Source organism: Lichenostomus cassidix, chromosome 9 (genome assembly GCF_008360975.1).
Source record: "Lichenostomus cassidix isolate B80296 chromosome 9, HeHo_3.0, whole genome shotgun sequence".
NCBI classification, from domain to species: domain Eukaryota; kingdom Metazoa; phylum Chordata; class Aves; order Passeriformes; family Meliphagidae; genus Lichenostomus; species Lichenostomus cassidix.
Window position 1 is genome coordinate 457666 of NC_139490.1, and position 23333 is coordinate 480998.

Here is a 23333-nt window from a genome sequence, read left to right on the forward strand (position 1 = left end):
AGTTTGTCAGCAGTTCTGATCAGCCAGAGAGCTGCATTAAGCATTATTTTCAGGTGTCAGAAGGGTGAGGCACAAACCCTGGCACTATTTAAGGCAGGCAGGTCAGCTGCTGCTTGGTAGAGCTAAGTGTTCTCTGCTGTAACTTATTCTGTATTTTGAGGTTTGTGACTGAAGAGCAGCACTAGCAGGGTGTGAGCAACCTCCTGAATGCAGGAATTCCTATATGAGTCTTTTAAGGTCAAGACCAGAAAATGAGAGGTTTTCTAGGCTGAAATGTGGGGAGGAAGGAAGCAAAGATGTCTGTTCTGCAGGTAAGGAAGCCTGAATGCTACTCTGGGATATTCTTGTTGGCAACATAGGTAGTGTTTTTTACCTAATAAATGTAATTTACTTGCTGAACTTGTCATGGTGAGTCACATAAAATTGGAAATATGCTTTCCTGTGCCAGTTCAACTTGCATTAGAAGACTTTCCTGCTATGGCTATGCCAGCAACCAGTAAATGTGTGGATTGTGGTGCTGTGTGTGCTAAATGAAGCAGTGTTGGGTTTGTGGAGAACTGCTATTGATAAGCTGATGAAGGCAGAGGGGATGATCACTTGCTGGGCCCTTTTAAAACCTTTGACTCTAAGTGATGGAATAATTTCTCTCTAGAATAGCATGTGAATAATCATTTGGGAGGAGAAGGCATGTGAAAGGGTGACATGGATTAAAAAGGGGAGAGTTCAAACTTGTCATTTTCTCATTTTTCTTCATTTCTATGTTCAGCAGAGTAATTCTCAACCACTTTCTAGAAGCTGAGAATATCTAATTAAAAATCCTTTAAAAAACTGTAATTCTCCTAATTGAGACAATGAGGTTATAGTTGGATAATGATCTCCCAGAGTCTCTTCTGCTACTTTTGTCTTAACAATATTGTCCTGTGGCTTCTTTAATGGTTCAAGGGCACTGCTGTGTGGCTGTTGGCTTTCCAAAGCTCTGGTAGTAGCATGTCCTACAGCAAATTAAATGCTCATGCACTGCTCTGCTTTGAGCTGTGGATCTGGGATGATTCAACATTTAAACCATGCTAAAGCTGTGGTGTCACTTATTAAATTTAACATGTTTATTTGTGTTCTGGTTTAAAGTGGATCACCACAGGGAAAATCAAGGTCCAATCCAAATACCACTTCACAACCATCTCCAGATGAGGTTTCTGAAGTCTGTGTTGGTTAATTATGTTCCAGCATTGAGTAATGTTGTGCAGTTTCTCTCTCTATGTCCTACAGACTGGTCATCCAGATTGTGTTTAACCTCATACTTGTGCAGAGAAGTATCTGAACTGTTACATGAAGTAATGTGACTCAGCATCTATAATTGCAATGATAGAAACGGTTGAAGTCTACTGAAGCAGGAAAAGAAGTTCATTGCAACACAGTGACACAGTTTGAAGGCCTCACGTGTCGAGCAGCAGTGACCTGGGTGACATCAGGGGGATGAGCAGGAGCACCTCTGCTGAGCTGGAATGACCACCTGTGGCATTCCCAATAAACCCAGTAAAGGTGCTGCCCAAAGCCCTGTGCTCCTTGGATTGTGCTCCTGACTTCCTGATTACAAGGAAAGGAGTAATTTTGAATTTATTACATGGCTAAAAGCATGTCTAGAACATTTTGAGCTGTATCTTGGTGTGGTAGCCTTAAGCTATGGGTGTATTGGTAGTGGCATAGATCCAGGTCATTTGGGCCCAGAGCTTGCTACAAACTTGTTTTTATCAGTGAAGTGAATTCCCCTCCAGTTCCAGGAAACCAATCTGATACATCCAAAGAAGTTTACAGACTTATATTTGTAACAACATTTATGTACCTGGGGAATGCTTTTTGGTGGTTGCCATTGCTCTAAGCCAGGTGTGGAGCAGAGCCTTGGCCCAATCCTGGGCTGTCAGCTTTACCAGCTCCACGGGTGAGTGTTTGTTGGGATGAAGGGAATGGGGGAGGAAATGCCATAATTTGACCACCCCTTCTGGCCCATCCTGCTGGCCCTGAGCTGGATGGATGAGGCTGGGCTCCCTTCAGCAGTGCTGGATGAGAGACAAGATTTTTTAAGGGGTGTATGTAAGGTGAGAAGGGGCTGGTGAGGGGCAGAGCATTTCTTCCCTGGTTCCCTGAGGGGCTCTGCTCTCGTGTTCCGTTTGTTTTGGAATGTGTGTTTCAGACTGCACTGCCTTGGTTTGTGTCGGAGCTGTCGGTTGGTTCGAATGTCCTTTCCATTACCGAATGTAATGAACTCTCCAAGGATGAATGCTGCAAACTGTTCCAAAACACCATTTTCTTCCACAAAAACCTCCTATAGAATATCCAGCTGCTGTGCTGAATGTCAAGAAATCTGATGCTTTCGCACAGATCAAAATACCATGAACTTCCATGTATTTCCCCTACATCCTACTGCAGTTTCTTGTCTCCCTGTTGCTGCTGGCAGAACCCTTAATGCAAATTCCATCCTTTTGGGGAGTATGGGGAAGGGGCAGCGTGCTGGGACAGATCTGGGGCCAGGCTGGGGGAGCACTGTGCTCCTCACCTGCAGCCCCTGCCTGGCATTTCTGGGGCAGGAGGTGCTGCAGGGTCCCCTGGGACACCTGGGCAAGCAGGGATCCTCTGCTGGAGAGTCAGGCTCTGGGATTTGGGATCCCTTGTATTCAGCACAGCATAATCTGGTTTTATTTATCCTGTGAGGGATGTGGAATAGAGAGCACTTGGAAGCAACTCGACAGCCACTAAAATAAATGTTCTTTTCTGTTTATTCCTTGGCTTGCATCCGGAAATTAAATGTGCTGCATTAGGAATCTCAAATTTTGACTGTCTTACTCAGCCTTTAATTGAATACAGGTCAAACTCAAAAGCATGACTGACTTTTGTTGTTGCACTAGGAAAAATCATTGATTTTGGAGGGGCTGCAGGTACAACACATTGCTGCTGTAGGTACAATATATCACTGATGTACAAATCGGCTTTACTTTGGCCAGGACATGGCAGTGACTCTGGTTCTGAACGGTTGAAACAAGTAACAGAAAATAATCAGATCAATAAAGACTTTAAAGCTGCTCTTGAGTAAATCTACAGCAAGCTGTGAATGCAGGCTGAGAGCTTTCTGTTTCAAGATGGTCTCTGCAAAAAGCTGGTAAATTTTCCACAACAGTCAGCTTAATGCTGCAATTTTTACATAAAGAAAATTGTTGAATCAAGCTGAAAGGAATGTGTCCTTAATTCTTTCAGCAGTTCTTGAGCCACACGTTCAGCAGCTCTGTTCACAAAGCCCAGCAATGTTGTTCTTATTTCTGCAACAACCTTTGCCTCAATTTCTTGTTTTGCAGCATTTTTTGGTATGAAGAGAAAATGCCTTTTTTTTCTCTGTCTCAGGGTTGAGGATACTTGTCTAATATATGTGCACAAATGATTTCCCAAGGAATCTCCACTCTGTAAGGCTCTGTAACCTGGGCTGGTGCTGCAGGTATGAGCTCAACCCTGTGGCCAGAAGCTGGTCTGGGTGGAAGTCCAGCTGGTTTGTCCTGCTGAATTGTCCCTGCCAGCCCTGAGCCAGCAGGAATTCATGCAATTAAACAGTTTTTAAACCTCTGCCAGCATGTTAATAAAGCCTTGTTTATGTGTAAAGCACTTGGAAAACAACTCTAAACACTGGATTTATTTGCAGTAAATGTTGTATTTAATCACAGAAGATTTTAATCTGAATTTGCAAACATTATGCACATTTTTTTGCTTTGTTTCCTAGCAGAGAATCAGGCACTGGTTACCTGCTGGAAAGAGAGAGTGGGTAGTTCTAAAGCAGCTTCATGTCACTCCTCCTCTTTTCTCTGTGCTCTGCCTTGCTCTTACACACAGGTCTTACACAGTGGTGTATCCTTGTAGCAGCCTCAAAGCAATACTGAGCTTTTCTGTCCTGCAAGCAGAGGCTGAGTCCCTCAGAGCAGCTGAGGAAGGGAAGTTTCTTAGTCAGTGTCAATAGATAGAAGAACCCAAAGCTGCATCTGGGTAAAATGATTGGTTTTCCAGCATTTGAACTAAGTAGTCTTTCCTTTTCTTGAAAATACTTCCAGAATTCCTTTTTCACTGAAAGGGAAGAATGAAAAATGACAACTTGGCTTCTTTCCTTTTCTAAAAGACTCAGCTCAGTTCTGAGTCCTTCCTGGAAAAACATTTTCTGATACTGAGATTAGCCAAGACCAGAGAGTCGCAGTCTGGGAGTACTTAGCTGTAAATTCACATGCTCTTGGCTTCTGGTTTGTTTTATCTCTTGTGTGTTTAGCAGAAAGCCTTTGGTTTTGTACTGGTTTTGCTGACAATGTGAGGTCCAAAGTGACTTCACCAGAAGGATTTTACAGTCCTGAGATTAAAATCTTGTGTATTGGGCAAAACTGGCAGCTTCTGTGTGCCACTGATTGTGTGATGGCACAATGTATGACTGAAAATAACATCTTATTGCAGTTTGGCTCTTGTGTCAGTCCCAGAGCAGCACCAACTATCATCTGTGAGATTCCCACTGGGAGCTGCAATTCCTGCACCATGGGTTGCAGGGCAGGAGCAGCAAGGGATCAGGGACAAGGTGGGGAGCTGCTGTGCACCCCAGTTGGTGGGAAGGTTCATCCTGCTGATTCAAACAGCCCTGAGGTGGCTGTGAGTCCCTTCTGCCCAACCCTTCAGCTGCTTTCTCGTGTCTGTGTGTGCTGGAGGTTGTTGGATATTTCTACATGCCACTGGTGTCTTACCAGGAGCATCACTGGGCTTCTGGTGCTGCTTTCCAAGCAGTGGGAAAATGCCTCTCAGGGGAAGAGAATGGAGCATGGAAAAGGGGTGAGACTGCAGGATTCCTGTGCCAGGCTCCAGGGCAGGCAGGTTCTGCATGGGCTGCTCTGACCCACGAGGTGCTCTCTGCTCCCTCCCATCCATCTCTGATATTTAAAGAGTAAGAAACATCTGGCAGAGAGGCCACGTAGCTCAGATCTTTTAAATGCAGATGCTTTGGAGAGTTGTGTATAAATATGGAGCTTGAGTTTTCTCTGCTGTTGGAAACATCTGACACTTTCCCTCATGCTGAGCCTCTGCTCTACCTGGCATTCTTCTGTGGATGGTCTCTTGTTGGCTTTTTCCTTTCCCTTGGTAATATTGGTTCAGGTATAAACCAAGGTGAGAGGCTTCCTCTTGCTAACAAGGCTTCCTCTGCTCCTGCTGGCAAGTCTTCCCTTGTGACTACATGTAGAAAATACCTGCTTGGTTGTGCATGAGCTGGATTTAATTTCTAGGCTGTGGTAAGCAGGGATGAGGGGCCAAATTCTGATCCAGTGATGACATGGGTAAACTCCCACTGATTTCCAAAGACTGAATTGGCTGTAGAGGGCTGAATTTTGCAAATCTAAGTGCCTCTGACAAACACATTTGGCTCACTTTCTGCCAGCACTCCATTATTTTTTCCCCAGTTCAGATGTTTATGTGAGCGCTTGCTGGCTTGAGAGGCTGAATGTGTCTGGATATATTTGAGGGTATAAATGAAACTAAGCATATCTAGCAAATGCCATCAGCTCTGCTCAGCTGGAGGAGCCTTACAAAGCTCTTGTACCCTCCTCTCACAGTTCTGCTCCTCTGGTCCCTCCTGGCTGGGAGGATGCAGGTTTCTTGTCCAAATCCCCACAGCTGCCACCGGCCAGACCTGCACAAGGGCTTAACCCCCTGGCCCAGGTGAGCCTGAAATGGCAACCAGTTTTCATAATGGCACTGGAATTTATGGTGGGTAGAATAGCTCAGAGACAAAACCTCCTATGTCATAGGGATTAATGATCCCTTAAGCAGGGGAAGTACTGATATTTCATTTCCTTTCTGGCCTGACTTGACAGGGGATGTGGAGGTTTTCTGTCCTGGATGTACACACTGTTCTTTGCTATTTTGCTATTCCTCAGAATTATGAGCTGCAATTTCGTGTTAAAACCAATACACTGCATGGAAGCAGCAGTCAGCAGGGAGTCAAGGAATGCTGGACATAACATACTTTCACACTTGCTAAGCCATTGCACTGAGCAGTTTTACTCATTACTGCTAACTCCTCTCTACTTTCCTGGATATCTAATGCTTTCCTTGTTACTCTCGGTAGTTTCCTTGGTTGTTGTTTTTGTGGGTTGTCTTGTTTGGGGTTTTTTTGCTGTAGTTCCTGTGGTCACTGCCACATATGCAGCATTCAGCACAGGGCCATAAATCACAGAATCATTCACGTTGGGGAGATGGAGTCCAGCTGTTAACCTGGCTGAAGTGTTCCTGCACCATGGGAGCTCCTGGGCACAGCTCTGCCCTCTGGGCTTGGGAGCTCTGCCAGCCTCTTCCAGCAGAGCAGCCTGTGCTGGAGCACAGCCCAGAGGGGTCACAGTGGTACCTAGAATATTGTGAGACCCCTCTGGTGCTGATCTGGGGCTGTCAGCCCTCCCTGCTGCAGCACCACACAGCCTCTCCTGCTCCCTGACATTGTCCTCCACCTGGAAGTGTCTGCATGGACTTGGCAGTGCTGGCTTTACACTGGGACTTGATGATCTTCAGGGTCTTTTCCAATGTAAATGATTTCATGTGTGTGTTTGAAGTCCCTTATTAACCCAGTGCTGCCACTGGAGAGGGCAGGAGGCACAAGCTGAGTGACAATGCCAGGGAGCATCAGGTGCATTTGCATGGGGATCTCCTGGGGCTCTGCCTGTCCCCCTGCCCTCTCCTTGCACTGTGGAGGGAAGCCCAGAATATCCTATGAAGTTTTCCTTCTTGAGCTGGTGGAAGTGGGTGGAAGGAAGGAGCCTTTTCCACCCGCAGCAACAGGTTGTGTTTAAATTGTTTGTAGGTGGCATTAGGAGGCTGCAATTAATTTCCTGGTGTAGTTTTTGAAATAGTTTTATTTCAAGACCAAGACAAGGCAGAGAGCCTGAATGACATGTCTAACTCATGGGCTCATTCCCAGAGATAGTAATTTCCTTGGCTTGGATGGCTGACTGGGATCCAGCTCTCATTTCTGACTTCTGAAAATCTGACGAAGGGCAGTGCTGACCTTGCTGAAGTGTCCCCAGGTGCTCAGGAAGGGTCACACACCCAGGGCCTGGATCTCTGGGTCTCTGCTCTGTGGAACAAGCTGAGACCATTTTCCCCTCCCTGCAGGAGCCAGGTGGGAGCTGAGGCTCCTCTCTCCCTGCCTGGCCAGGAGCTCTCTGGGGCACTGGGAGCTGCTGTGGGTGGAGAACAGAGCCATGATCTCCCTCAGGCTGCTGCCACGAGTCCTGTAGGCACTGCTGCAGCCTCAGCACTGCCTTGTGAGCACCACTGGGGTAAACTGGCTCTGCGAGCTAAAGCCAGGATTTGTTTCTAGCCAGAAAGAATTCAGTCCATGGAAAAAACATAAAAGTTTCTGGTTGTGGCAGGATTACAGCAGGGTTGACACTGATAGTTCCTGCTTGGAGCAGGATTACAGCAGGAATGAAATTTCTCAGGAACTCAGAGTTTCCACTCGAATACAGACATTGATAATTTTATATTTGCCTCTTTGTGGCTTGAAGTCAACCTCTTCCTGAAGTTGATTTTTCTGTTTTGTAGAAGCTAAATCTTCTGTAATGCATTTTATTATTTTAAAAGTATCCCTTTTTCTTGTGAAATTGTTTTTTATTAGAGCTAGCAAAACTTCAGGCAAAGGAGCTTTTATTTTGGAATTTGGTGTATTATCTGTGTCACTCCAAATTGCCCCATGTTCAGATTCAGTCCTGCTGGAGCCAAACCTGGCAGCTCCGTGGCACTTCCTAAGGGTGAAGGCACTTCTGCTCCAGGAGCTGTGGCCTTTTAGTGTTTTTACACATGAGAAAATGGTGGGATGTGCTTTCCAAAGTGCTTTTTCAAGTGATGGGGCCACAAAGTGAGATTTGCCAGGGAGTCTGCTGGCACCAGCAGTCAGGTTTGCCTCTGTCCCTTGGACTGTGCAAAGCCATGAGTCACTTCCCATCCCTGCCTTCACCTTCCCACAGGCAAAACACAATCTTGGAGATGATTTAATATTTAGAGAAGTGGTTTGAGAGCTATTTGCTTAGCTTGCACTATTATTATTAAAGACAGAAATTGTTTTAAGGATTTTAGTGAGTTATAATTGTAGATGGTTTTCACTTCAAATCGCCCAGTGGGGGCACTGGGATTGGCTCTGTGAAATGGGGGAACCTGAGCTGCAGCAGTGATGAGCCTCAGGGACTTGGTAGTGCAAATCCACTGCAGCTGCTTCAAAGTCACTGAGGTTGGAAAAGACCTCTAAGATCATAAAGCCCAACCTTTGACCAAACACCACCTTGTCCCCAGCCCAGAGCTCTGTGCCATGTCCAGCCTTTCCTTGGACACCTCCAGGGATGGAGACTCTACACCTCCCTGGGCAGCCCCTGCCAATGCTTAACAACCCTTTCAGTGAAGGAATTCTTCCTGATGTCCAAGCTGAACCTCCCTGGCACAGCTTGAGGCTGTTTCCCCTTGTCCTGGGAGAAAGGGCTGACTCTCACCTGGCTACAGCCTCTTGTCAGGCAGAAATTTCAGCTTCGACTAGAAGAAATTCAGAAATTGCAGCTTTGCCTTGAGAATCTTGAGTTTTTGCTGGAGACTGAGCAGGATCCTGCAGCAGCACTGCAACCCGCTGGGCACTGCAGGTGCTTTAAAGCTTAATAAAAGTCTCTGTAATGAGCCTTCAGTTAACAAATGCTAACAATCAGTTGCTGCAAATTGATGTCCTTGATGCTTATTAAAAGTATTTGACATTGCAACACTTCTGAGGATTATTGTGAGGCCAAACCCTGTATGTCAGTTCTAAGAACTTGTTGAGAGTGAAGAACAAACTCTTCACTGAACATGGAGGTGTTGCTCACCTGTTCCTGGTAAGGAGAGAATATATGGACAGGACTCTGCTTACACAGAGGGGTTTTCCCCCTCATAGTGCATCTGCTGAGGTCATGGGTTTTCTGCTTTGGCTTTAAACCATTTCAATTTTAACATCAACCAGATACTTTTTGCAATATTTCCTTCTAGTTTTGTACAGCTTTGGTGGATTGAAAGATGGAGGTGCTGTACTTGGTCCTGGCTTGAATCCTCACTCTTAGACCTTACATGGTGAGATTATTCCAGGATGGATTCCTGCTGGCTCAGCTCTGAGCATTTAGAGGTGACCTCTGATCCCAAATGCTTTGCAGGGTGCTTTGAGAAAACACATTGGTAGTATCTGGTGTGATCATGGCCTTTCAGCTCTACTGAGGAGCTGCTCAGCACCATTCTGTGTCCCCTTGTGTGTTTGTGTTCCCTGCATGTCCCATCCTGCTGCTTGGTTTGAGCTGCCAATGTTCTGTGGTGATTGCAGCTTATTGAAAACTCTGTGGCCTGGATTGCCCTGAGATTTCCAGTGCTTCTCAGCTCCAGCCTGGCCATGGATGCTGGGAGAACATTGGTTCAGGATGTCTGGGTCTGGCTGAGAATGGGTGTGAGAAACAGAAGCAGGGGGAGAAAATGTGTCCTCAGATGAGGATATTGGGGGCTCAAGTATTCAGTTTTATTTGATTGTAGCTGGATGACTGATATTGTTATAAGCTGAGAGAATGAAAAGTAGAACGTTAGTGTGAGGTTTCCTTTAAAAATGCATTTATTGGGAAATAACCTTTCACTGTGATGATCTGTGTGGAAACAAGATCAAAGCTGAAGGTTTGCCAGCTCTGACTGCACTGCACATGAGAGACCCGTTGGACACATGGTTACTGCCCAAGTTCTGGTGCTTTTGAGTGTAATTCTTACTGTGGGTTAGTAGCAGCCAGCAGTTAGAGCTTCACAGCACAGAGCTGCTGCCAAACCAGCCCCACAGGCAGGGAAACAATCCAGGATCCCTCAGAGCACTGCCATGGCTCTGTACTGGTGATGCTATTTCTGGGTGCTGTCACAGAAGGGACCTTTTGTTGGCACCAATGGGATGTGAGAAGCCTGTGTGTCTCCAGACTGCTAAGATCTTCCAAAGATCAGTACGAATTTATGGCCATCTGAGCTGTGTAGCTTACCCTGGCTGAGCCCCCCCTTTTCCAGTGGGAATGGGAAGAGTTTCAATCCATCCTCCTGGCACTGCTGCAGGGATGGCTCCAGGGGTTGGATAACGGGTAGCACAATGGTTTTAACTTGCTTTAACCTTTCTCTGACAAATATGCAGGCCAAGTATATGTGGCACTTTGGCCAAACCTTCTCTTGCATAAAGAAACATCCCTGGGGTCTTTTGTGTTGGTGTTTCCAGCAGCTGGTGAGAATTACTCTTGGTTGTTTCCTTTCCCTCTCCTGTTCACAAAAGGAACAAATTAAGAAAGTCAAGATTTTCTGCTTACAAAATGAAAGAAAAAACTTTGTGGAAATGAGGTCTGGGCAGCATTTGGAACTTTGTTGTGTGCAGCAGGACTTGCTTATGCAAGGGAGAGCCTTTGGCAGGGCCCTGCAGGGAGGTGGGCTTGGGGCACTGATCCTGCAGGGCTGGGAGAAATGGCTTTGGAGAGAAAGAGTATGAGACCTGTGGGGACAGGGGGGGAACATGAAATGCACCTGAGTGAGGGGCAAATTGTGTCCCAAAAGCCCACACTTTCCCTAAGACACTGTACTCATTCAGCACAAGTCATGTAATTATGTCTTTGTCAATGGAAGTGCCAATACTGCTGCATATTTGGTTTAATAAATATTAGATCCAGTGTAAATGGTTAATTTCTGCTAGTCCTGTTCACGGTAGATTTATCTGCTTAACAGCAATATCAGAGTCTTCCCAGCACATGGAAATCCCCATCCTTGCTTTCCTTTTTTCCTGATTTTGGAGAAAGGAGTGGGGGCAGTGAGAGCAATGTGTCATGGAGCTGTCAGCACAGGCTGCCTTCCCAGCAGGCTGGAGAACACTGAGCTGTTCCCAGCACCCCTGGTGTGCCTTGGCATCACAGGCTGTGCCCCTGAGGAGTCCCAATCACACAGTCCCATTCCAGGGACCGAGCTCTTAGACTGGACAGCCCTCCTGGCCCCTGGGATCTGTGAGAGTCAGGAGCTGCCCTCTCTCTGTAGTTTATACTGTCAGAACAAACCTGCAATCACTTCTCTGACCTCAGGTATGGCCTGGGATAACGGGGCTGCCCTGGAGCAGTGGGATGGAATTGTTCCTCCACACCCCAGAGCTGATGGAACTCTGTATAATCTTGTATATACTCTTAAAAACTTCTCAAAGCATTCATTTGGCAAGATAAGCTGCAAAAGTAACTAAATCCTGGATTTCATCATGCTTTTTTTTCTCATTTGCTATTGCAATTCCATTTCAGAGCTCTGTTGCTTTAGCAGCAGCTTAATCCCCCAATGCCATTGCAGCTCAGCTGGAGAAGCTGTGGACCTCTGGTTTGGATAATGTCTCTCCAGTTCCTCATCCTTGGCATGCCTGGTGACTCTGCAATCCCAAAGTGTCACTAATTTTAGAATTCAGCCTTCAACATGTGCTCCTGCTTTTGTACATATGTGCATTCACAGAGCCAGAGACATGTCTGAGCAAACAAATCCAACTCCTCCCCTTGCTGCAAACGTTTCCCAAATGCTCTCTTTCCTGTTTGTGGTCTTTCAGGTGGTCATTCCCCTTCCTAAGTGGTTGCCTTGGGCTTCAATTTTGTCAATTATCTTTTTCAATTTGCTGCTTTAAGTCTGTGTAAGATTCCTGCTGTTTGTCCCTCTGATCCCTTCTCTGCCAGTCTCTGTTCCTCCAGTATGGCAAATCTAACTCCAGCAAGCTGCTGCTGGCTCTGGAATTCAGGAATTGTGCTTATTGTTGTAAAAATGGGAAACTATATGAGAACTAGGACTACATGGACATTGAGAAGCTGACAATGGGAGGTGTGAGCTATATGAAATTCTTGTTATAAATTTGGGTTGCTTAAATTACTTTGAACCACAAGTTTTAAGGTAGAACAGAAAATGAGTGTAGGTGGTTCTGTGTGTCTCAGTAAGGAGGCTTCTGTCCTGATCTGCCTGCAGAGCAGTTGCTGTGCTGGTGCAGAGCGAGATGCTCTTGTGCAATAGTGCAATCTGGGAGCAGCTCTGCTCCTCTGAGCCTGAGCTTCACTTGGAATAGAAGGAGTGAAAAGCAAACATATTGCTGCCTTCCTGCCAAACAGTAACAAGTTGCATGTTTGAGAACAAGATTTCAATTTGAAAGCATCAAAGCAAAACACAGACTTATTTGAAAGCCTGTTATCTTATCCTGATAATAATGTTCTTTTTAGACTGAGTTGGAAGATGTTTTATCAGATACTTTAATGCCTCCATGAACCCACTGTGTTTCTGGGGCTGCTGCTTTGTTGTGTGTTCAGAAACACTGCATGTGCTAAACTTCTGCATACTTAAGTTTCAGAGAATTGCTTTTTCCAGTTCAGAGTATGAATGTATTGTCAAATAAGGCATTTGTTTCCATTTATGCAACTTGCCATTTGGTAATAAACAACAGATGAAAAAGCAGTATCCAAATTCTCTTGTACAAAATGGCTTGTGAATGTCATCCCTTCGGTTCATAGGCCAATTCCCAGTCCTATGAGCATCAGAAAAAAGATATTAATAATGAAGAGAGAAAGAAAGCAGAATACCTGAAGCTTAGTGAAGTGATATGAAATCTAGTACTGGTTTCTAAATATCAACCCAAAAGCTGTTCCCAGGTTCAAGGGGTATTTTCCACCCCATGCTGCCCTGACTGTACTGACCGGTCAGTGAGTGTCCATCAGAGGCAATAAAGGGCAGAATTAGTAATTTTGACTTTTGACTACAAGGTTGCAACTTGACTGAGTGAAGGCAAATGTGGACAATATTCAGTGGCTCCAGTGCTGTGCTGTGTACCTTTCCCCTTCTCGAGTCCCCAGGGGTCAGTCACAGCCTGTCCTTGCCCCACCAGGAGGGAAGGATGGACAGAACGAGTGCTCCTGTTCCTCGTGGGTTTTGAGGGCCCTCGGGTGGATCACAGACAGTCTGCAGGGCTGCACTGCCTCCCGGTGGCTTCTCCCTTCCTTTCCTGAAATACTTTGTTTGGATGAAAACCCATCGCTTTGGTGTGCAGCTATTGTGGTAACTCCCTGGAGTATTTGTGTTTTCCTTCCATCCCTGGACGATGGCTGCATCAGTGGTGCTCAGGCCATCTGTCCCCTCCTGCTGAGGCTTCTGTCACCAGTCCCTGGGGCCGTGTTGTGGGTTAAGGGAGGGCAGGGGAGTGGCTCTGGCAGGAGATGAGACCTTGGTCTTTGAAGGTTAAGCACGGTGAGCTTCTGCCTAAGCCTAAGGTGAGCTCAGGGCAGGGGTAGAGCAGAGCCCAGGCTGTGGCTGCTCAGCCATGCTTCTGGCTGGACACCATGGAAGGAGAGTGGGAAACCTTCCTTCAGTGCAACCAAACAAAACACAAGTTTTGTGGTGGTTCCACGTCTGGCTTCAGCTTCCTCTGTGCTGTTTGCCTGTGCTGGAGCTGTCCTGGGAGCTGCTGCTGCTCCTGAGGAGGAACTGGGCAGGAAAGGGCTTTGTCCTACATTCCCCATCACTGGACTGTGCCTTCTCTCCCCCTGCCACCCAAAATCTGCCTCCTTTACCTGTGTTTTACCTCTCAGCCCCAGAGAAGACCTGGGCTGTGCAAAAGAGGGGATGGGTTGGCTGGTCTGTGCCCAGCCCTGTGTGTGCTCCTGTGTCACTGTGCTGGGACCCAGGGCCAGGGCACCCTCCCTGTGCCAGGCTGGGCTCACCCACCCCTCTGCCCAGCACTGGCACTGCTCTCCAGGGCAGCTGAAGTGCCCTGGAGCAGTGTCCTCTCGGTTCTCTTGGAGCAGGGTGGAGAACGCTGGGCTTTCAGTGGCTGTTGAGCTGCAGAAGGACTGAGGAGAGAGACCACTGACAGATTTTTAAAATAGTTAAACTTTCAGACATTTCTTTTGAGTTCTGAGCACCTCCAAACTATTCAAGCAAGGGCTAATCCTCATCTGTGTTTGGGCTGGTGGCACATGGTTCAGCTTTCAGCTTCCTGTGATGTTTCATGCTCTGCTCCTCCAAAGGATGCTCCAGCCCCACAGGCTGCTCAGCCTGAGAGAGCACGAGGCTGTGCTGCTTTGTTGTTGGTAGAACTTCAGCAAAATAAATAACCCAAATTTTAAACTGAAAAGGTAACGCCCCCCCAATTATCTCTAAAGCAGGGTTTCTAGTGCTGGAGCTATACTCTTCACCCCTCCTTGTGTGCCTCTCTGCACTTTTAGTGCTTCCTTGGTGAAATTATTGGCTGTTTGAATTTATTCCTACCTGTCCACCCAGTGCAGATGTGGTTTGCCCCTGGAAGATGTATAGAAATTTCATAATCCTGAGAACAGTGGCAATTAAATTGAAACTGTCAAATATTAACCAGAAACCCTGGACTATAGCAGATTATTATTATTTTTTATCTGCCAACCCTACTGTTGCACAAGAGGTTGGTGTGCTGTGTGAGCAAATGTGCCTTTGGCAGGGCACTGCCCGAGGTCTGGCAGTGGGTAGGGATCTGCTGATCCCTGCTGCTCCCACTGCCCTGCTGATCCCACCTGGCACCCCTGCGAGCTGGGCTCTGCCTGAGCCACTGTCCTGTGGCACTGCAGTGTCCTGGGCTCTGCCTGAGCCACTGTCCTGTGGCACTGCAGTGTCCTGGGCTCTGCCTGAGCCACTGTCCCGTGGCACTGCAGTGTCCTGGGCTCTGCCTGAGCCACTGTCCCGTGGCACTGCAGTGTCCTGGGCTCTGCCTGAGCCACTGCCCCGTGGCACTGCAGTGTCCTGGGCTCTGCTTTAGCTCCTGGCAGCTCATTGCTCCGGAATACCCAACATGTCTGCCTGCATCTGGTGTCCCCCAGGGCAGCCCACAGGTACTTCCTGCTCCTCATTTCTCCTCCCTGTGCCCTGGGTGCTGTGCCAGGGCACGGCCAGCAGCAGGGCTTATCCAGGACCAGCCTGGCTGCTCCAGCTCTGCACACTGCACTGGGGAAACGTGGTTTTGGAAGCTGCAGAGTGGAGTAACCTCTGCCCCCGGTGATCCGACAAGAAATCACCTCCTGGCCAAGACCCAAGCAAAACACGGGATTAACTTTGCCCTGTGCTGGCTTGTGGCTGTTGGGAGGTGCTGAGAGCTGCTCCAGCAGCACCAGAGCAGAGCCTGCAGAGATGGGGGCCAGGCTGCTGTGCCTCTGCCTCCTCACAGCCCTCCTCGGCTACTACATCTACACGCCTCTCCCCGAGGAGCTGGCTGAGCCCTGGACGGTGATGCTCGTGTCAGCTGTCCTCAGGACCGTGGGGCACCTGGTGAGCTGCTGGGAGGGGAGAGCTGTGGGCAGGGGGGTTCTCGTGCCTCTGGGGCTCACAGACACACAGTACATGTGTGTCACATTGCATGTGTTGTGTGAGTGCAGAATTACACTGAGTGAAGGACAGGAGTAGCTGAAATGGAGCACCAAGCTTACTGTGACTATGATAAAAAGTAGAAAAGATTTGATCGTGTAGCCTTGAGAAAGGGCCGTTCAGAGTAACTGGAATGTGATGTGGGATGTGACTGAGGACTGACAAGCACAGACAAGTTTTTCTCGCTTCAGCCCTGTGCAGCTGAAGCACTGCTGCTTGAATCATCCCTGTTTCCCGTGAACCCAGCTCCCCCGGCATGTTGGGTGTCAGAGGAGGGAAGACTAGAGCAGCTCTCAGATACTATTGATTTTTGTGGCTTCACGGAATAAGCTTAAAAACTACACAAGACAACATCTGTGTTGAGATGGCCCTTGTTGGCAGGAGAGACCTTTTCAGGGCTGTCCAGACCACAGGAGAATGGGGACGAGGGCTTTTTTTGTATGTGTCAGGGACTCTTTGCTGCTCTCTTGTTTTGATTGGGGGGTTTGAGGTGGTGGAAGATGACAAAGTGCTGATGAAAATGTAATGTGCATTGTTGGTGTTCTGCCTTGCTGCTTCCCCTCCTGCACACCCTGCCGTGGGCAGGGTGGGCACAGGGAGCTCTGTGCCCAGGCAGGCCTGGTGCCTGCTGGGTCACACTGTCACCTCAGCACGGCTCTGCCAGCAGCAGGAGTGTCCTCTCTCTGCGAGGATGGTATGTTTTCACTGGAATACGGAGCTGTGTCCTGTTGTCCTGGCTGCCTGGGAAGCCTCAGCCTGTTCCCCACAGCAGCACTGTGGGCAGGCATTTTGTAATTGTGCTCTGATCTCCTGTAAAACCATAATCCCAAGGATGGAGAAGCCACAGCCTCCCTTCGTGCCCCTGCCATTGCAGCAGGGAGGCTGGGAATGTTTCCCTTTGCCTGTTGGTGTTCCTGTCCTGTGTCCATGTGCTGCCAAGCTGGGGAACAGCCTCAAGAATGAAGCTGCCACTTGCTGTGGCACTGGAGCACAAAATGCTTCAGTATTTCAGGAAGTGCCCCATGCCCTTGGGCTGAAACACCTGAAGACAGTGAAAAATGCTGAGGTTCTGTGACATCCTCCCAAAGTTCCCTCCCTCCTCAGCCTGGCTTCTTGGAAGCATTGAAACCCAGACTTGAGCCCTCTCCAGCCCCACTCAGGAGCTGACTGTGTCCCTGTTGGGCTGAGCAGTGTCCCCCAAGGTGCCTCATCCCAGCTGCTGCCCCTCTGGAAAACTGAGCTGCTGGAAGCTGTATTGGCACTGCAGCTGCCCCTGGCCAGGCACAGCTGGGCTCCCTTCCCTCCATTGGTTTTGGAGGGTTTGTCCTTCTGCAGTGCTCCTCTGGGGAAAGGGGAGTAAGTGACTGGGGAAAACGCTTTCCAAAGTGCAGGGATCCCAAACCCCAAAGTGGCTGGTTTTCCTGTTACTCCATAACAGCCAATAATCTCACCCTGGGACAATGAGGATTTTCAGATGAGGGCACCATTTCCTGTCATTGATAATGGCCTGGAAACCGCAGGCAGCAGCCCAGTGGTTTTCCACAATGCGAATTGTCCACTTGTGGAAAACACAGCTCTGAGAGCACTGGAAATCCTCAGTGCTGGGGCTCAGGGAATTCCTCCCACCACAGGGCTTTCATGAGCTCAGTGGAGTCACAGCAGGCCTCACTTTGACTGATATATTTGTTTTTTCAAAATGTAAATCCTTGGGGGAAAAAACAACAGCTGAGAAATATTTATGTAAACTGTATAAATGTTGTGGCTGAAGCTGCATTTCTGGCATGTATATGTGTGTGTTTGTTTTCATGGAGCGGATGGCAAGGCCTGTGTTTCCCTTTGCAGTGTGCCAGGGCCTGCCCACTCATCTCCATCCCAATTCCAGCACACTGGGATTGGCAGAGCTCCTCCTGGCATCACCTGCTCCAAGCCTTCAGAGGTGACTCAAAAATGCAATGACAATCACTGGCAAAGACTGCCAGCAAGGGCTGAGCTGTGTGCTCTTCTCTTCTGACTCCTGAAAAAGAAGATTATATCATGGAATTCCAGACTGGTTTTGGTTGGAAAAGATCTTAAATTTCATCTCATTCCACCCTCCTGCCAAGGTCAGGGACACCTTTCATTAGACCAGTTTGTTCAAAACCTGGTTATATGTAGATGGTGATTAAACAGTTGATTCAAATACGATGTGAAGGAAAAAAATACAAGCAGGGTCAGTCTGTATGACTTACACCATCAAAGTCTGAAGGCCAGAGGTTACACCTATCAGCAGGTCATCAGTATGGGGGTTTCACATTCTTCCAGGGGAGAATAATGCATGTCTCGGAAGCCAAACTTCACACAGGTTCTGCACCAGGCTTGGCTATTTTCTTTCTTTTTAAACTCAGTCCTGCTCTGAATTTCATGAGTTTTCACCTTCAGATAACATGAAAGAACTTGGTTTTATCACTTAAATGTTTCAATGTGATGTGATGAGGCAGGGAGGAGGGTGGGGTGGGAAGTGGGCCATGTCCCATTGCTGGGGTGGTGGTGGAGCAGCCGAGGTGCTGCTGCTGGCAGCAGTGCAGAGTCTGTGGGTGGCTGTAGTGGCTCTTTGCAGGGTGATGTCCGTGCTGTCCCTGCACCACGCTGGTGCCAGAGCAGGCACAGGAGCTGTGGGTGGCTCTCTGTGGCACCATGCACATGCTGGTTCCAGTCCCACAGAGCTGGACACTGGCCTGTGGAGGTGACCCATGTAATCACCTAGCACCAGTCCAGGTGTGGGTAGAAGCCAGCAGCCCCAGCTGTAGGCTGGGCAGTTGGTGACACAGTGCGAGAGTGTTACAGAGTGCCTGTTTCACTGCCAAGTTCCACCAGGGATACGCCCTGGCCTCTTTTTCTGACTTCTACAGCAGCTTTACAGGCTTGTACAGAGCATCAAACACCTTCATGGGAATTTACTCTGAGGGTAACTATGGCTGCACTTAAAAGTTTTCCCTTGTCTTGGGTTTAGTCCGAGGCGGCTGATCTGCTGGGGCTGGTGCACTACATGGAGAGCATGAGGCTGATCACAGTCCTTGAGCTCGTCCCTCCCACATCCGATGAGAACGTCACAGTGACAGACACGAAGCTCAACAACGTCCCTGTGCGCCTGTACCTGCCCAGGAGAGCACCTGGCGGGCTCAGGAGGGCCATGCTCTACTTCCACGGAGGCGGGTGGTGCGTGGGAGATGCAGGTAAGCTCTGCTGCATCGCTGCCTGTGGGAAAGATCCCAACAGTGCCTGCTGCTTGTTTTGTGGGAGCTGCCACAGGGAGGGGCAGGGAACTGGTGTGTCTCCAGCTGAAAGCAAGGGGAGGTTTGGGAAAGTCACCTGCAAGCTGCTGCCAAGCAGAGCAGGCAGTTCTGTGTGTGTGTCCATTCTCACACGTGCTGGGGTTTCATTTCAGGCATGAAATCCTATGATCACATGTTACGACGGATTTCCAACGAGCTAAATGCTGTCGTGGTGTCAGTCAAGTAAGAGATATTCTCCTTCCAGATGGGATGGGGGTTTGGAATGAATTAAACTGTTTCAATTAATCGAATTTTTCAATGTCTCTGTGTTTGGTCACTTGTTTTCCTGCTGGCTTATAAGCATCTGTGACCAGATGCTGTCAGGGTGGCAGTGGTGAATTGTGGTCAGTGGCTATTTTGGCTTTATGAAGATGGGTGGATAATAAAGTACTGCATCTTCCAGGCACAGAAATAAACACCCCCAGCAGGGTGATGCCATGAGTCCTTCTCTTTATTACCAGCAGGTACTAACACGCTTCTCCTGCCCCCTCCAGCTACAGGTTGGCCCCTGAGCACCGTTTCCCCGTCCCATTTGAAGATGTGTACTCAGTGACCAAGTTCTTCCTGCAGAGTGAGGTGCTGTCCCAGTACGGGGTGGACCCTGCGCGGGTCTGTGTGGCTGGGGACAGCGCCGGGGGCAACCTGGCTGCGGCTGTGGCACAGCAGGTACAGTACAGCTGGCTTGCAAGCTCAAAACCGTCATTTTTGTAGTTTCACGACCACTGAAATAAAGCTCAGCTCACAGCACAAGCTGCTCTCATGGTCTGTGCCCACAGGAGGTCACATAGCCTGCAGGACTCTCACAGCCTCCAGGGACCATAAAGCCACTGTGCCTGAGCCGTTCTGTGGCATCAGAGGAGCTTTGCTGCCATCCAGACATGTGTGCCCTAAAAAAGGCTCTCTGCCCTCTATAAATGGGGCATTATATCACTAACCTTAAGCACGAGCATGGTTTAGGTGTGATATTTGAAAGGGGAATTTTAACTATTTGACTTGTAAAGATGTAAATAGCAGGGAATCCAAGCAAACAAAAATCCCCTCACTAGATGTTCCGGTGTCTGATTGTACAGTTTGGTGCCTTTTGCCCTTCTCCTTCAACTTTATTTAATAAAGTCAGCGTGATGTTGTTGCTCTCTTGAGAAATTGTTTGGATTGTAGTGAGTCTCACTGGGAACAGTGGTGAATTTGCTGCAGATGCTGAAGGCATGAGATGAGGGAGAAATTGGAAAATTTATTAGTGAAGAGCAGAAAAGGCTGACATAAGAAATGCCCAATTCATCGTGTTTTATTTGCTACATCTCTAAAATGCACAGGATTGCAGTTGCTTGAGTTGTAACATCTCAGGGTTAAAAACCAGACAGGTGGACAAGCTTTAAATTGTGTGAAATGATAAGACTCAGAAACCTGCAAGTTTCACGATACAAGAATAGAAATTTTCTGTAGCTATAGAAATAGCTTCTGTTAATACTTCAGAAAGCATCAGAATCTAAAAAATCATTATCCCAAAAATATCCTATGTATTCCTGAAAATATCCCAAGTATTTCCCAAAAATCATTATCCTTTGATGTAAGAAATAAAATCAAATCATATTTGATGTTTGAGAATTTTTATTACAGCACACTGTTTGAAATTACTTGCCTTTAGATTCAGGATTTCTTTATCCTGGTTTTAGAGATAATCTTATTTTGCTCATGTTGCAAAATGTGTGTTTTAATTCTTTACTTCAGATGATCTGTCAGTGTGGGAGAATCAACACCTTTGCTGAGTCTTTGTAATGGTTTGTTTTTTTCCACAGCTGTTGGAGGACTCTGAAGTCCAAACCAAGCTGAAAGCGCAGATTTTGCTGTACCCTGCCCTGCAGGCTCTGGACCTGGACCTGCCATCCTACCAAGACAATGCCGACAAGCCGCTGCTGCCCAGGTCGCTCATGGTGAGGTTCTGGAGCGAGTACTTCACGTCAGACCCTGCTCTCAGGGAGGCCATGGCCTCCAGCAGGCACGTTCCTGCCGAGGCAGGACACTTGTTCCAGTTTGTGAACTGGAGCCACTGGCTGCCCGCTGAGATGAGGAGAGCTCACGAGTACAGCGGGGCTACCTTTGGCGGCGCAGAGCTGGCCCGGCGCTACCCTGGCTTCCTGGACCCTCGTGCCTCTCCTCTGCTGGCCAGCGAGGCCGTGCTGCGCCGCCTGCCCCTCACCTACATCCTGAGCTGCGAGCACGACGTGCTGCGCGACGACGGCGTGATGTACGCGCGGCGGCTGAGGGCCGCGGGTGTCCCTGTCACACACCACCACGCCCAGGACGCCTTCCACGCTGCCATGATGTTCACCCTGTGGCCTCTCGAGCTGGCCGTGGGGCATCGCCTGTTCAACACCTACCTGGACTGGCTAAAGGAGAACCTGTGAGCTGAGAATGGCGCTGTTTGCCCAGGTGTGGCTGGGCCATGGGAGCTGGCCTGGGTTTTGGCTGTGATTCCCATCTCCTTGCGATGCCCGCGGTGTTGGGACCGGAGCGTTTCCCATCTCCTCTGGCAGGAAATCAGTCTGATTCTAACCCAAGTGTTCTTCCAGCGCTGTCATCTGAGCCTCAAAGCCCCAGACTGCCAGAACTGCCCTGGCCTTCCTCTTCTGGCCCTGCAGCTTCTGGGTCTTGGTGTTTTGTCTGTGTTGCTGCTTATTCCTTCCTATTGCAGCATCTCCACGCAGGGCTGTGTGCCGCAGGGCCTGCTTGCCGTGGGCACACGGGATGTGCTCGGTGGCTGCCTTCTTCTGTCCCCTTTTGTCCATGGGATGTGCCAGCAAAGCCCTGGGGTGGATGGAAGCACCTGGAGCTGACTGCAGGAGGCTCCTGGAGGAGCCTGCCCACCCCAGGCTGGTTGGGCTGCTGTCCCTGCCCTGCCCAGCATCAGGGGAAACCCTGTGGGATGGCTGCAAAATTGTGCAAGTGGTTCAGGCTTTTTTTGGTTGTTTGTTTTGGTGTTTTTCTTTCTTTGGGAGGTCCTTTGTTGTGGGTTTGTTTGTTTTTGTTTTTTAAAGCACTTGTCTTACTCCCACTTGTTTTCTTTAATCCTTGAACTAGCAAAAAATAATAACTTTTTTTTCACTGGAAAAGGGAAGCTGTGAAGGTCCCAGCCTTACGATAGCACTGCTGCATGGTCTACATATCTGTTAAGTCATGTACTATGTGTTCTAATTGTCTTTAAAATTACCAGATTTTATATATGATTTCTTAAAAGTAGAATTAACTCAGTAGCTTTTTAAGCTTGAAAAAGAAACACAGTTCAGCTGTCTGTGTGGAACAAATAACCTCTGTGTAAATGTTTTGTGTGTTAAATATAAACCCTAAAACTTCTAACTGAAGCAGTGAGGGGTTGGCTGTTGGTTTAAGCAAATCAAACCATGAGTAGGTACCTCCTGTATCCTGCTTTTCTTTTGCATAAAAGATACTGAATCTTCAATCATTCTGAGTTATTTTTCCTGAGTGTGTGCACCCTGTTCAGATGGAATGTGTATTGGGATGATTGCTGTGTTTTTCATCTTTATTAGGCTGAATATAAATATTAAACTTGTCTTTGATTCCAGTGCAATGTGTTTTGTCACTCAAGCGTGCCACTCTTCAGGAAGCAGCAGCAGGAATGCTGAAGCCAAAGGGTGTCTGCTGCAGACAGCCCCAGGTTTCCCTTCTGCTGTCGCTGTTGATGTGGACAGAGGTGGTGCTGGGGCTGCCCAGGAGGGAAGCAGCAGGGGTCGAGTAGAGGTGTCTCTTTGCACACCCTCTGTATGCACATCCTGTGCACCTCTGCTCACTCCCAGAGGGTTTGCAATTTGTTCCTCAGGTCTCTGTCTGCAGCACTGCCAGCACATCCCAGTGCTCACCCCCAGCCTGGGCTCCTGTCTGCTGGCAGAGGCAGCTCCACTGCAGCTCTGTTCCTCCTGCATTTGAAATTAATGAACAGACTTAGTATTCCTGAAGAAGTTGGGCTTTGGGGTTTTGCTAACACCTTTGGTGTGACTTTCTATGCAGTTTTAGGGTAACGTCCACAGGAATATTCCCTGGGATGGGCATTTCTGGGTTGTAAATGCAAATGGAATTATCCCACTTGATGTTTCCAGGTAAATGGAAGACAAAACCTTGCTTAAGAGACTGTTTAGAGCAGATGATTGTATTGTTTGATTTGGAGGGGGCATGCCCACATGTCATCCCTCAGCAGGTTGAACTGCTGTGCCCCAGACTGGCTCTGGCTGTTCTCCTGCCCTGCAGCACTGTTGAAGTGCTGTGCTAGGTTGGCTTTGCCTCCCTTCAGAGGTGCTGGAGGTGGCTGTGCCAGCCTGGAGCAAACCTGGGCCACCCTCCCTGGCCACACTGCCACCAATATCCTCTTTCCTCTACTGGAACTTCCCCAGCAGAGGCCAGCATGACTCCAGCCTGCCAGCCAGGAGAAGCACCAGGAGCTGCTGGCATAGCCCATGGCAGCAGGATGGAGTGCCAGGCACCAAATGCTCCTTCAGCAGCCACAGAGCCTGTGAATGAGACCCCCAGCTTGGGTGTTTCTTGTGGGTAGGGCTGCTGGAA

The 23333-nt window shown here is 48.4% G+C and overlaps 1 protein-coding gene across 2 annotated transcripts; it reads left to right on the top strand.

The window, feature by feature from the left end:
* Positions 1 to 132: 132 nt before the first annotated feature.
* On the top strand, positions 133 to 22341 carry AADAC (arylacetamide deacetylase). Of its 2 annotated transcripts, none has more exons than XM_085068855.1 (5): positions 133 to 311; positions 18440 to 18662; positions 18875 to 18944; positions 19256 to 19427; positions 20558 to 22341. In XM_085068855.1, exons 1-5 carry the CDS (start codon positions 297 to 299, stop codon positions 21164 to 21166), a joined length of 1089 nt encoding a protein of 362 aa, XP_084924981.1. In that variant the 5' UTR covers positions 133 to 296; the 3' UTR covers positions 21167 to 22341. The 2 variants fall into 2 exon arrangements, with proteins under 2 accessions (XP_084924981.1, XP_084924979.1); XM_085068853.1 differs by lacking the exon at positions 133 to 311 and adding an exon at positions 15119 to 15354.
* Positions 22342 to 23333: the final 992 nt, after the last annotated feature.

Bases quoted from the DNA above. Each gene is read 5' to 3' on its own strand.
- AADAC (XM_085068853.1), top strand. From the start codon at position 15,217: ATGGGGGCCAGGCTGCTGTGCCTCTGCCTCCTCACAGCCCTCCTCGGC. The intron at 15,355-18,439 runs GTGAGCTGCTGG...TCTTGGGTTTAG, and splicing joins TCAGGACCGTGGGGCACCTG to TCCGAGGCGGCTGATCTGCT. The intron at 18,945-19,255 runs GTAAGAGATATT...TGCCCCCTCCAG, and splicing joins GCTGTCGTGGTGTCAGTCAA to CTACAGGTTGGCCCCTGAGC.